Source organism: Aphelocoma coerulescens, chromosome 1A (assembly GCF_041296385.1).
Source record: "Aphelocoma coerulescens isolate FSJ_1873_10779 chromosome 1A, UR_Acoe_1.0, whole genome shotgun sequence".
In the NCBI taxonomy this organism is placed as follows: domain Eukaryota; kingdom Metazoa; phylum Chordata; class Aves; order Passeriformes; family Corvidae; genus Aphelocoma; species Aphelocoma coerulescens.
This window is the reverse complement of record NC_091014.1, coordinates 37,551,923-37,566,346: the sequence shown is the minus strand read 5'-3', so window position 1 is coordinate 37,566,346 and position 14,424 is coordinate 37,551,923. Positions and strand designations below refer to the sequence as shown.

General features: G+C 39.6%; 1 protein-coding gene across 2 annotated transcripts in view; it reads right to left on the bottom strand.

Moving 5' to 3' along the window:
• Nucleotides 1-9,124: 9,124 nt before the first annotated feature.
• The window catches only part of TPH2 (tryptophan hydroxylase 2), a 56,612-nt gene continuing 51,312 nt past the window's right edge, over nucleotides 9,125-14,424 (bottom strand). Inside the window, exons 10-11 of one of the 2 annotated variants that reach the window (XM_068999172.1) lie at nucleotides 9,942-10,075; nucleotides 9,125-9,843 (exon numbers count right to left, since the gene is read on the bottom strand). In XM_068999172.1, the coding sequence (XP_068855273.1) occupies nucleotides 9,669-9,843; nucleotides 9,942-10,075 (309 nt within the window). In that variant the 3' untranslated portion in view covers nucleotides 9,125-9,668. The remainder of the gene's footprint in view (nucleotides 9,844-9,941; nucleotides 10,076-14,424) is intronic. The other variant, XM_068999176.1, reaches the window with a different exon arrangement.

The window sequence follows — 14,424 nt, the reverse complement described above, 5'->3', positions numbered from 1 at the left end:
AGACAGCTCCAGAGCCACCATGATATATGCTACTTAGCTCAAAGAGTTACTGCCAAGGACTACCACAGCATGGTAACTCTTCGGGCAGATTTCTCCTGCTCCTCCAGATATGTGATTTATTTCAGAGCTAACAAAATGGCTGATTTCACTTAAATTCTGACAACTGCCAAGGTTTGCGTGGAACTTGATAAAGTCAGAAAAACACAAAGTAAGAGCCAAGCAACTGAATGGAGGCACAAAGTAATGTTACATTTGCAGGAACTGTACCCAGGACTAACTTTACAGAGAAAAGCACTCACAGGTTACACATTCCTTTTCACTCTGTAGTAAAAACCTCATAAGACTAATTTGTCCCTCTTGCCCCATATTCACTCCTATAATTTAAAGAGAACACAGCATTTCTCTGTTTTACAGGGAGCAGATTAATTATACCACTGCAAATCTCATTCACAAAGCCAGCGCTGCTGGCTTGCCCAGCAAACCCAGGCCCAGAGCACTGCTTCCAGAAAGGGCAGCAGCAAATTCACACAGAGACTCAGCAGACATTTAACCCAGCACCTCTCTCCCCTCTCCCCCAGTGTCATTGAGGGAGCCCTGGAACTGAGGATATTTGTCATGTGCATGGACAGAGGTACTCATAGTTTAGGACTTGACAGGAATTTTTAAGAATTTCTAAGGATTTTTTAAAAAAGGATTTTTTTTTCCTTAATAGGCTAGGATTAGGTTACTCTTCTGCTATTGATAATCTTAAATTCCTCTCCCCTACCAAAGTAATTTAGGACTGTCTATCCCTTTTCTGCTATACCCAAAAAGCAGATACTTTCTCTCTGCTATGCAGAGTTCCCTCCTGAGTCTCTAGTAACAATGTGCAAAATGGCACTATGAAATTCCTACTCTTTAGGAGCTCTGATGCCACTGGTGGATACCATTCCCAACAAAGGCAGGTGCCCACTGCTGCCCACCCTACCTCCTCAGCCAGATCCCAGACTTCAGCACCTATGTTGACTGCTGCTGCTGCCATCAATTTAAGGGGCTCTCAGACTAACATCAGTTTTAGCATCAACTTTATACTCATTTTTTATGCTAAGGTAGGCTCAGGTTCTTCCATGAAGTGACTGTCTTGTCACCATCTGGCAGAAGGGGCTGCAACACGTAATTGCTGCGAATGACTTCTAATTTTTTTCTATTTTACCTATGCAATTTGAAATAAGACTCCTAAATCCTCAAATGTTCATCTTGTAATCCTTATTAATAGCTTTCATATCCATTTTTATAGTCATTATCTTCTTTCACCAACCCATTGACGCTCACTGGATTTTAGAAGCTCTACTGAATTTGTACTTTGGGACTTATAAAATATATTTGTCCAGAATCTCCTACCAAATAGTAGTGATAAATACTGATATATCAGAAATAATCAAACTTAACAAGTAATTATACTCTTCTGGGAGGCTCTTCCATTCAAACACAGTGATCCCATGAGCAAGCGATGTGCGCAGTCAGAGCTAGCTCACAAACATTTCCAGATTAAAAACTGAAACTCCTCATAGTTCAAGTGATTTCTATTCTCAATAAAACTGGGGTTAAAGGCAGAAAAATGTCATCCTGTCTTGTAAAGCAGCTTAGCACATTTACTAAATGCCTCTGGGAGAAGCATCCCTTTTTCACCAGAGTTTTGTGTGACCAATTCAGCTGTAACAGTTCTGGCTACTTTACTATCGACAATTTGACAAGTGGACTCAAACGAGAAATGTTTTGTGATTTCCTTTCACAAACCTGGATGGGGGAAACATTAAATAGAAATTGAAAACCGAGCTCCATTGGCATTTTTCTTTTGGACCTATTTTCCCTGGGAATTTAACTTTATTTTTAGAGGAATGTTCCAATAGACCGCAGGAAAGATAACACTTGCTTCATTTCCCTTCCCTCCAGCCTTAAACATTCAGGATTTATACAGTTATTTTTATTCTTTTCAGATACTGCAACCTTGCCTGCTTATAAAATGTAAGAGGTAGACAGATAATTGTACTATTTCACTAGTAAACAGGGAGCTGAACATGAAACTGAGCTCAGAATTGGAAGCCCTGTCAAAGTGTTGGTGAATCATTGTATGAAATAAATTGTTCGCTTTCTGTTCAGTCCATTAGCTACAAGGATGGAAAGAATTGCTCTCACAACACATAATGCTGCAATTGCCTATATTCACTTAGCACTTCCCCTTTCCCTTCTGCAAATCAGAGGCATTATATTTGAGGTTTAATTCGCTGCCTCTAACCATGTTTTCATTCCTAACTTTGACAGACCAAGCATTGCTCAGTGAAAATGCACCAGCTTTTACACAGCATTCGTGAATACAGTACTCTTCCTCCCCACTGGAAATAGAGTAATGGCAAGAGAATTAAATAGAGGCTCCTATGCCATCCTATGTAGCTTTTGTCTTTTGTTTCTCTGGAGTTTTTTGAGAGATGGTGTAACAAAACTGAATCCACATGAACTCCACATCATCTGTATGCCAGATTTTGTGCTGACATTGTGATGAGAAAATCAATACTTGCCTATAGGTATCACACAGTTGCCCATGCCCCTTCCTTATAGGTCTGTGGGCACCACTTACATTTTTAACAGTCCCAAGTATTAGGCTTCCTAAAAAATTGCTGATTTAAAGCAGTTCTGCCTCTGAAGTGGGGCAAGGAAGATTGTATTAGCACCACTGAGCACCCTGAGTGTCCTGGAAGGCTTCCCTCCAGCAGTGAGGCTGGACTTACTGCCCCAGACAGAGCTGTGCACTATCACACTCTACTCACTGTACTCCCTCATGGATCTGCACGAGGCTGCCCACCTCCACACAGCAATGTCCCACCAGGAAAATGCCCTGGGTGGGCACAGCAGGAACAGCTCACCAGCCCTTCAGATACACTGTGTGCTACTATTGGCCTCAGACAAGAGAAGGGCTACAGATGAGAATGGACAGATGAGAATGATGCCCTACAGAGCTTTTGCCTGAGGACTGCAGTGGCAGGGAAGCATGGATGAATGGTGCTGGTGGGCCTCTATTTTGCTTTTTTTTTTAAGCATCAGCCAGGTATGAGAAGATTTGAAAAGAAGAGTTATGGAATAAAATTCTTGGCACTTCCCAACCTCTCTTTATCTTCCCTGTACATATGACAGCATGTGTTAAGTGATCCCACTACATAGATAGCCACAGACAAAGCCTGAGGAGTTACTCTATGCAAAGAAGTCACAGAAGACAAACAGGGGCTTTCCGAGGCCACAGGAGCAGCTCAGAGTGGGAACTCTTCTCTGGGACTCAGGCAGCTTGGTAAGTTCTGCCCCTGTCAAATAGCACAGTTCAAGACTTCCCGTGGATGCATGAACTGTGCTGACCAGAACTGGGAGGGAGCAGTGAAAGGCCATCCCAGAAAAGAGCAGACGATGTTGCCTCTTCACCTTCTGCACACTGCATTTTTATTCTGGAGATAACATTTTCTTTTTAAAAAACCCTGCAAATGAAGTAAGGAACAGGCTTTGCATGCTTGACTTACAACTCTAGCTCCTGCTCCAGCAGACAAGGATCTGTCTCAGAAAACAGTGGCTGGATTGAGACCTGCAGGTAAAATGTAGCCTTTCAGTCCAGCAACTACGAAACCTATTTTGAGCTACATCCAATTGAACTGACTGGCACTGGCACTAAAACATCCTTGGAACATGTGTTCGCTTGGCAGCAGTTGAGATTTTGACTCCCTGGTTCCCATTTGATGAGAGACATTTGCTTTTTCATAACTCCACCTGCAGGTGACCTATTAATCATTAAAAGGGAACTCAACCAAATTGATCCTCCTAAGAGATTCTGCTAGAGTGGCAAATCTACTGTGTGTATAACCTTAAACTCATTTACCATTAACTGACTTTATTCACATCTCTGAGGTTTGCAATTCACTGCAAGGAGGGTGGTGAGGGAGGGTACCACTAGGTGTACCCACCAATTGTAAAGTCCTGGGAAATGGTAACATCACATATTCAGCATTACTTTCACGTAAAGTAGCAAGACTGGGTAGGGATTCTGGTGGCAACTAGAAAAGCTCAAGGCAGAAAATGCTAAGAGCTTCAACCATTCCATAATTAACATCTCTTTATAATCCTTACCAAAAAGTAAAATAGTACCATATTCCAAAAGGTTTTATAGGAAATAAAAGTGGTTTTATTTGTGTCATGCTGATCTCAAATCATCCACATTTTATGCTGTGGGAAAACAGGACTGTTTGGCTCTAGAGTGCTTTATTGCTGCTCTGTTATCAGGATTGTATTCATGCTGGAGCTCACACAGAAGCCAGTGGTGTAGGCGTATTTGGGTTGTTTCAGGTCATGTGCCAGTTTAACATGGACTGAAATCTACCTCCTGCTGATTCACAAACTCAACTCTTTGCCTCCAAAGATGAAGTGTGGCAACAGCAGCTTCTTCTCCTTTATTTTTTCTGGACATTTGAGATTTCTGACTACAACAAAATAATGTCCACCAGAATATCCATCACCCACTTGCATCTTAAAGTATGGAACTATATAACCCATTTCACACTTATTCCACCTGAATAGTCCCCTCTGGGCCAAATTCCAAGAAGATGCCAGCACTTATTTTCAGTCTTACCTTAACATCTCAGCTGTTGGCAAAGAAATACGAATTCTTACTCTAAGGTGTTGGAGGACCTTTTTAAACTAAATGTAGTTGTTTTGAATAGACATTACTAAATCCCGACTATTTTGTGTCTACTTACCTTTTCTCGAGGACCACACAAAAAATTTAACAACAAAGGTTTCATGGAGCATTTCAATTGAGGAGAACATTGTTTCAGGAAATTACCAGTAAGAATGCCAAGGACATCTCTGCAGTCTTTGGTATGGCAACTAGAGGTACTCATTTCTAACAACTTATTTCCTAATATATATTTTTAATAAGCTGTAATTTCTAGTATAACCAGAACTTTTTTCTTAGAGCCCTGTCTCAAAAGTACTTTGAAGCCCAAAATAGGAATCTGTCATTGTTGTCCAACTGTTCACTGAGAAGGCAAGAATTTGTCTGTGAAACATCTCCAGCATGGAGCGACTGATTGCACAGAGCATAGCCATTATACAAATACAGCATTATTTGGATTATTTGGAAATATGATCATGGGTCCTACTAGATAGAAGATAAAGCTGTCATTTTTCTATAAAGACATAGACTATTCTGAAACAAGAAGAAAAGTTTCCAGGCTGGGAAAGCTGATTCCCTGAGTGGAAGAACATTGCACTAATCCTTACCTAGTCCTTAATGTGACCCCAGGCTGGACGGCAGGTGCAGTCCCCAAGTTCCCTGGGAAACTATAGCAGGGCCCTAAACCAAAATTCCCTTCTGGACTACACCAGTGGGTTTCTTTTCCTTGGAAATAAGGAGAGTTAGGGAGAACAGACTGCTCTGTGCCCAGATTTCACCAAGACGCAAGGTTGATGTCTGGCTGGAGCACTCAAGTTCAGCAGCTTGGAAGAGCTTCAAGTTCTCTAGAATGTTCAAGGGAGCACAGTCTTCCTGATAACTCAAAATCAGGCACAGACAGAATGAAATATGAACTTCTATTTTGTTCATGAAGTTGAGCATCTTTAAACCTTGTTTGTAAAAACTACAAATGTTGGTTGCTCACTCTTGGTCTTCTGCCTCTGGGCAGCTGTAACTAGCAGGTGAGTCACACACAGAGCTGTCTTGGGGCTCACAGCTCTCCCAAGTCACTGATGAACTTGAAATAGAGCACCACAGTCAGCATGTATGGCTACACTCTGACCATGAATCCTATTCATTCCCTGAGGAAAGACAGAAAGATGAAGAGCCACTCTTCAGGGTTGGTCAAAGACTGAAGGAGGAGGCAGAAGGGCAGGTGATATATAAATGCTCCACAGTGGTGCCTGTTGACCACTACTGCTCTTATGAGCTGTCTGAAGCCTTTTCCAGGCTGCTGGTCCAAGGGACTTCATGACATTGTATGGCCTCTCCTCTGGTCTCAAGATGGGACTGACTGTGCCAGTCTCTCTCCTGCAAGTGAGAGACAGCAGCCTAAATTGTTCTCTTGAAAAATTATGGAGGCTCTGCAGTCTCCCCAGGCAATCTGTCCCCCATGTTTCACTGTTACATAACTTAATGCTCCTTTCCTGCAATTTAAGTCCAAGCTGTTCTTGAAGCTGAAGAACAGCTTGTCCCTTCCATTTTGCAGCTATTTCTATGTGTTTAAGAAAGGTTATCCTGTCTCCCCTCAGTCTCCTCTACTCCAAACTATGCAATCACAGCCTCCCAGTTCATCACACAGAAGCCAGGCTGCTGCTGGCTGGTGATAGCTTTCAGTAATTGCTGACTGGACTGGATTTGTACCAGCAGCCTGTAGGTGAAAGCCTTCAGCAGCTTTAGCTCTCTGAGCCAGGCTGTCCTTTCAAAGACGTGAAACTTTTTTTCTGTAATCCATTACAGTGCATCAGTAAATACACATTACAGTACAGTAAATTTCTGGAATTTTCTCCATTACATTAGGGTATCCTAACAAGAAGAAAGGAAAAGACACCTTATTTCATGAAAGTGCATTTTAGTGGCCAAACTTAAAACAGGATTCCCAACAGGTCTTGAAGAGTGGAGAGGGAAAACGTAATATACTATGTTAACACCTTCCTCATTCCACCCCCTCTACTGAGCAAATTAAATGAAATGCATGAACCATGTCTTGGTTTGCAAATGAAATTTGGTATTTGTATTTGCTGCCATGTCTCAGAGTGTTGTTTTTCATTTTAGTCTTTGCATGGTAGTAAACACTGCAATGCTTTACATTCATTAAGATCGGGCCCATTTACTCTGTGCAGGCAAAGCAAGTACATATATCTCAGACCCATAAAGCATCAGTTCAGAATTACACAGGAAATAAATGAGACTAAGCCAGAAGTCCAATTTCCAGAGTCCAGCTCACTAAAGCTAAACAAGTACCTTATATAAATATGGCCTATTCCAAATGAAACGTTAGTGTAATTTGATAACTGTCAATAATTCCCTCATTATGCCTAAATGAGCTTGTCATCCAAGGAGATTGCTGCATGGCTGATCTTAATTTGCTAATAAAAACCACAGAGAAGAATTTCAGCTAAGCTGGAACTATGTGATTCATAAAAGTGCAACAGTGCACTTTTTAAAGCATTCCTTCCCAGTACTGGCTCCTGAATGGCTGAAGCCCAAAGCCAGTTTGCTCTGCAGCCTGTAAGACAGCATCTTTGCTATGTAAGAACAATGAGTGATTGTCTCTCTAAATCACTATTATTCCTTAGCCCATTATAGTTAATTTATTTTTAATCATGTTGTATAATAGAAATAAAATCATTGGATTAAGCATATATCTAGCAGCGGGAGCCCATTATCCTTTGACAATGTTCTGTGTCATTGACATTATATCTTCACTGTAGACAGTTTCCTTGCCATCATTAGTCCTAGAAAGACTATTGGATTTCAAGGGTTTCTCCCTAATCCATAATAAGATTTACTTGCTTACAGCACAAAACAAAACAAAGATATGCTTCTATTATTTTACTGCTATGGAATTCTTATTTTAAGCTATTCAGAAAAGTCAAGAATAAATCCAGATATTATAAGTATTTAAAGTTTTCTTGTGTAATTCTGATTCAAGGGAAAGCCTTGGTAACTTTGTAAGCTTTGAATCTTTGTTGCATATTGTGGCTTTATTTTACACAAGCAAGCAACAATACCTTGCCAGTTCTTGAACCAAGTAAGAGCTACTGTTTCTTGCACAATTTTTTCAGACTGGTTAAAGCAAATCTCAGTTCAGTCCATTTTCTCCAGAAAGCACTACAAGGAGTTTTTCAGATTCCACAGAAAGAAAGAGGGAGAAACTTTCCTGCTAAGGTTGCCAGCGATTGCTCTGTGCTAAGTGCTAGCTAACAGTCAGCACTAATGTTGGGAGGTTAGAAACTCCTCCGGCATGCTGATCCCCATGAGATAACTCAACAGCTCTTCATTTGTACCAATGGCAGTCACAGTTAAATCTAAAACTAGATTTTTCCACACCCTATTAACAGCATCATTAGAATACAGCAGGGACTATCCACAGAAAAAAGCCTTTTCTGTTATCTCATAGTTATCTTTGAGGAGGTGGCAGATTTCTCCATGAAAATTATCCTTATAGATTGCCTCTTATTTAAGGATATGCTGGTACTATCAAGTGGTGCCTTTTTTATGCTGAAATTGCTAGCAATACTTAAGAGTCTCTGCACGACTCTTTCAGCTGGGACAGCAGCTTTAGTACCTACTTTCCATTTACGTAGGCAAGCTGTGACACTTTTACCCTTATTGACATGATCTGCATAAGTCATGTGGTTTCCATTAAGAAGGGTCCACACAATATAGTCAACTCTCCATTATCTTGGCTAATAGGAGAATAGAATAACCCAGATAAAGGAAAGACATGCATAATTATTGCTTCCAGATAAAAGCCAGCTCAAATATTTCTGCACTGTGCTCCCCAGACAGAGCTTGTACTTCTGTCAGAGCTTGCCAGCTTAGAGTTTATTAACTCAGGCATTACCTGCATCCATCTGATACAAGCAAGGCAGCTTGGGTGTTTCTATGATTTAATCACTCCACAAATATTCTAGTAACCGAAAATCATCTCAGCTATAATTAAATAACAACTTCCATATTCGCCCTTTTACGTGTTCTCATACTGACACAGTGTAGACCCAGTCATGCATGGCCAAGTCAAGGCTGAATGTGGAATAATGAGGAAAGGCAAACTACGCATGAAATACAAGAGGAGTAAGTTCAAGACACAAGGGAACGCAGAAGACATACAAGGATGTAGAAAGACTTTGGATTCACATGAAACAATGAAATTAAAACAAGTGCTTCCTCTCCTATTTCCAGGTAGCGCTCTCAGAGGAAGCACACTCAGCACTGTCACAAATAACATGTGTGAACTACAAATACATCTCTACATGAACTGTCAGAGGTTTCTTTTTTTTTACTGTGTTGCAATTGCTCAGCTACATTGAACTTTTGTTAGTTGTGAGTTCTCAAAATGTATAATGTTCACAGACCTTTTAGTACCAATACATATCCTTCCTGATCTCTGACACCTACTGGTATATAAATTGTATTGTTCAGTCAGAAAAGACACTAAGTTCTGTTACAGATATATGGACAAAACAGTGCCTTTACCACTATAGAAAGAGATACAGATTTCTTACCAAAAAAATGAAAATGTTGCAAACAAATTTTTTCTGGATTCTTATGGAAGGCAAGGGATTATGAAGAAATAAACTCAGACCTAATGAAGTCAGCAACACCATTTCTTAAACATTGAAGTGAATCATCTTATAGAAACCAAACCATTGCCAGGAAAGTTTTTAATGGTATACTTGTACATGACATTGTGTTGAGGAATTGATGATTATATTCTGCCACATTCCACGTTGCATTTACAAATTAGCATTGCCTTGGTTTCTCTGCACATTACGATTAGACAGAGCTACACAATGATGCAAGCCACAGGCCAAGCTGTAAAGGGAAAACTGATGGGTTTGAGAAATTAGCCATCTCATGTGATGTAACTGGCTACAGAAAGAGCAGCTGACAGCAAATCACAGTGCCAAACATATCAAATCCCTAAATATCTGTTCATTTTACTTAAAGCATCACATACAGTGTTTAGATCACTGCGGAGGTCCTGGACAACATTTTCTATACTCCTGGTATCCTTCAGAATCTCAATGCTTTGTGTATATGGATTGAAATACACAGAGAAGGGACGATTGATTGATTTGGCAAAGTCCCTGAAAGAAAAAAAAGAAAATTAACTTCCTTTATTTTTTTTTCTCCCAACTGTTAAAGAAGAGAAAATTAGATTTTTGAGTCCGGGAAAATAATTTACCTCATCTTTTCTTTGGCCTCTTCAAAACTCTCTGAAACAAAGTAAGCTTCCTGGAAAGTAGTGATAAGGCATTCTTGCAAACAGGTTGTCTTTGGATCGAATGTTTTCACGTTGGCCTTGTCAGAGAGAGCATGCTGCAAAATACACCACAGTATCTGTTAAACTGGAGTTTGATATTGCTGTGTATCTACAGCAGCTGTTCATATATACAGCTTTTATATCGCTGTGCTGTATGTTTCCCACTAATTGGTAACCCATCTTGTTTTACACACAGTGTTTTTTCTGTTTGAAAAGTGAACAGAATTTGTTACTTAAAAAGCTCTTACTGTGGGAGATTTTTTTCCCCATAATAATAAATAATAAAGAGGAGGTTAGAAATTCACCTGCCATGAACACATACAGACCTAAATGTTCAGATGGAAAAAGGAAAGTCACCAAATAACCATTCTTGAAAAATTATCTTATACAATTACAAATATGTATGTCCTCAAAATCTCATTTAACTAGCAGAATTCATCCTTGTCTTGGTGGGTAAATTGGATCTGACTAAGCTATTTACATAATCTGTGCTTTACATTTTCAGGCCAAAATCATATACTATTTTCCTGACAGTAAAAGTGAAACTATAAATTTGAAATCCCATTAAATAATGCCAATGTATTGCATGACAATGAAATGCATTACTCTTCTGCCACACAACCCGAGCAATAATGCTTCATATAGTACTGCAAAGAAAAAATAATGAAACAAACAGACATAGATAAGTACAGAAGAGACGTTGGGCAGAAAAGGCAATTCCTTCTACTCAGAGTAGAGATTTCTGATTAGTCTTTCTCTTTATATGACCTGCACAAGCCACTGGAAAAGAGAGGTTTCAGAACGGAAAATCAGGTACTGAGACATTTTCCAGGACAATCTTTTCTAGCTTCCCTTCCAACTTGAATATTTGTGTTGGCTTTTGGATCTACCTTATCTTCTAGAGCGCACATATTTTCATTCTCAGTGCTCTGTTACAGAAGTAGAGGGTAAGGAAGGAGAGCATATTTAGGTCACCTTTCAACCTTCTTTAGTCCCCTGACATCTACATAGAGTGAAGATGTGCATGAAAAGCATAAAGAAATGACAGGGAGGAAGCAGATCCCTGAGGTCTGAAGGTGCCTCTGATTTCTTTACTTTCTATCTGCATGGACATTCTTTACAGTGGAGTAAAGTATTGACCCTAAGGTATTCACCAAACTTTTATCCTTGCTCTTGCTTATGCTCATTCCTAAATCCATGTGAAAGGCTCTGAAAATATCATACTAGCTCTCAACCTGCAGTCTACAAATAACAGGACAGAAAACTGGAACAAGAGGCTCTTCCTCCCACCTCCTCTCTCTCCAAAAATAAATACATGAAAAATTAATGCATGGAATCTTAAAATGTCAGGGAATTAACTTTCCTTAGTACATGTATCTTTTCCTTCTCACAAGGATTGCTGTTTCTAGCCAGCCATCAGTTAAACAGGTTTGAAAATAAATATAAAAAATCATCTCTCAACCATCATCCTCTTCTAAATGGACTGCAGGAACAGGATCACCTGCCTATATCCCTGTTGTCACTTTCTCTTTGCAGAGCCATGGTGTGGTTGAATGCTTATAAATTAAGGCATTTACCTCCTTCTATCAAAATGAATTTGCATTTTTTCACTAGGAATTATAATAGATTCCCTGGCTGGGTAACTATAGATAAAAAACCCCTCTTAAGGTGCCTTTGTTCTTCCAGGTAAGACTTGATGCCTCAAATGTCTAAAGCACAAAGTTTCAAAACTCTGAGTGGACTGAGTGAAGTTGATTCCTTGCAGGGAATCAAGATTATGATACAGGCCATGATTTTGTAAGAACTAACTACTTCTGGCTCAGGAATTCTTTCCTGTACTGTGAAAGGTTCAACAGGAAGGGGCACAGTGTTAACTTCTTTAGTTACTAATGGCCTCTGATAGGCCAGGCCCAGTCTTTGGGACTGAAGTTATCAGAGTCGAGAAGGGAATCTCGACTGTAGTGGCTCCTACAGTGTGAACAACTGCTCTCATCACTGAGCCCTAATTTTATAAAAGGAGACAATTTAAAGAGAAGGAAAGCTGGACTCTATCACAGGGGATGTCCTCTGAGAAAGCCTTTCTATTATTCTCCTCAGATTATCCATATGAAATGACTCATACTTTCTGGATCCCAGTTTAGTCATACATGAACAGAGCTGCTGCTTCACAACGCAACTCTGCAGAGAGTGGAACGTGAAGACAGCAGAACACATGTGACCTGGAAACCAAGGGTAAAGGGTTCAGACATGCCTTCAAAATTAGGTGACAACTGATCAGTTATTCTTAGGATTGCACTTTGGGAACAAAGGGTGTTAATTGTGATGAATTCCCACCCAAGATACCGTCTCCCTTCCAGGATATGATCTTCTGCCTCTTAGATCATGTAGGAATTGTCATGGCTACCAAAGCAATGTTTGCATCTTTGCAAGTCTGGATGGTGTTTTTAAATTCCACAGCCTGGCATCTGTAACATCTGCTATTGGGTTGATACGCTGACGCCAGCAATGCCAGAGTTAAGCAACTGAACTGAGCCTGCAGATAAACCTTCAGAGAGACCATAAACTGTCTAGTGTGAACTAGAATGGTCAAGACACTGACTCAAAGCTGACCAGAGCATTTATCAGAAACATTACAGTGCTCTAAAATGCTGGTCCTTGGCACTCTCAACATTATGAACTGTATAATCTCAACCAAAAAAAATGGTCTGCTGAGTCCAAAAGCTTTCAACTTCAAGCCTGTATTTTTTTAAATACATGTTATTCACTTATGGTTTGGTTGGACATTCAGTTCTTTAGTGAACCCAAATGACTAAGTGCCCAATACAGATTTCTCCATCAGAAACCTCTTTTGTTATCCACCTCCAATGAGATGTTAGGGCTAACGTTCATATGGAAAACAGCTTTTGGTAAAATAGAGCATCTCACCATCTTGTGGATCTGGGATAACAGCCTCTAATGGCCCCTTCCTACAGACTGTACTGGTAATGCTAATAAAACTATTGGTGAGTCTACTCCAGTCCGAGAAATAAGAATTTGGAGTGAAACTTAGAAATGAATCATCACTGAGTCTCAGGAAAAGCAGCAGTATCAGACAGCTTAAGAATTAGACAATCATCCATACTGAAAATAAGCAGAACAATAAACAAATGCCTCCACTTCCTGCTGATGAAAGGTTAAAAGAGTTATTGAGGTACCTAACCTCAGGTCTCTAAGGCCTAGGCTGTCTGAAGCACTGTACAGAGAATGGAAGACACAGCACAGGATCTAAAGAAGACTTTTAGACATTTCTGCAGTGGCAGCTGGTCAGAAATACTACGGCATGTCAGATGGCACCAGGTATTTACAATGCACAGCTGTGAATCATTTCCTAAGTGACCACTATCACTGACACATGAAAAAAGAGTTTGGTCTTGTAATTTCACCTTTGAGTATAAAAATTGAGTGCAATAATACAACTCAGAGCTTTTCAGTTTTGAGAAAAAATATAAATAAAACCCAAAAAGTAAAACCTTCAGCCAGCAAGGGGAAAACTTGAGATGAGCTATAAATACTGCACTGTCTGAGAAGTACAGGAGGGCAGAATAGGAACACAGGTGAGAAGTTGTGTGTGTGCCAGTACTGATTTTATCGCCTTGTTTTCCCAGGGGTAGTACACAGAGTCTTCAAAAATCTGATCTTAAATGTTTTCCCGCTTATCTACCAAATAAGTTGGGAAACTGACAGTGTCATGATATTAACAGAAAATTTTGTTCAACAGTATAGTTTTATATATTGTCTAGAATACAGAAAAAAACTCTCTTTTTAAAGAGTCTTAAAATGAGCATCTGGGATCCAGGTGTTGTTTTCTTCATCCTCTTCAGAAACAAAGCCAAAATTTGCCTTTGAATCCTTTTGGTTATAAATTCTAATGCTGGAATTTCTTAAAATAAATTATCATTAAAACAAAATAATACAATTGGATACAGTATTTGATTTTTTTAAATTTATAAAGAGAGATTTTAAGTCTATGTCTCTGTTCAATGTAGAAGCATACAACAGGGATACATGACTTGATGTACAGCCAACTGAAGTTGATAGGAGTCTCCTTTAATGAAAGAGTTCAAGAGAGCCTCACACAAAGTAAATGGATTAAAGTTTCCGAAGACATTTGAACTGCCTTTTAGAAATAGTTTTAATAATTGAAATGTACATTATTTCCACCTTATCTCTAAGCCCCAAATACATACTGTGTAACAGTGTTAGCTAGAGTTAACCTGACTATATTAGGCAGAATATTGTATAACTACTAACTGTATTATTCGTTTCCCCCCAGGCTTCATTTTTAATCTTCTCTTTCTCCTTATTTTGTTGTGCTTTTATTTTTTTTTTTACTTGATGCTTCCATAGCATGCATATCAGGAGATGC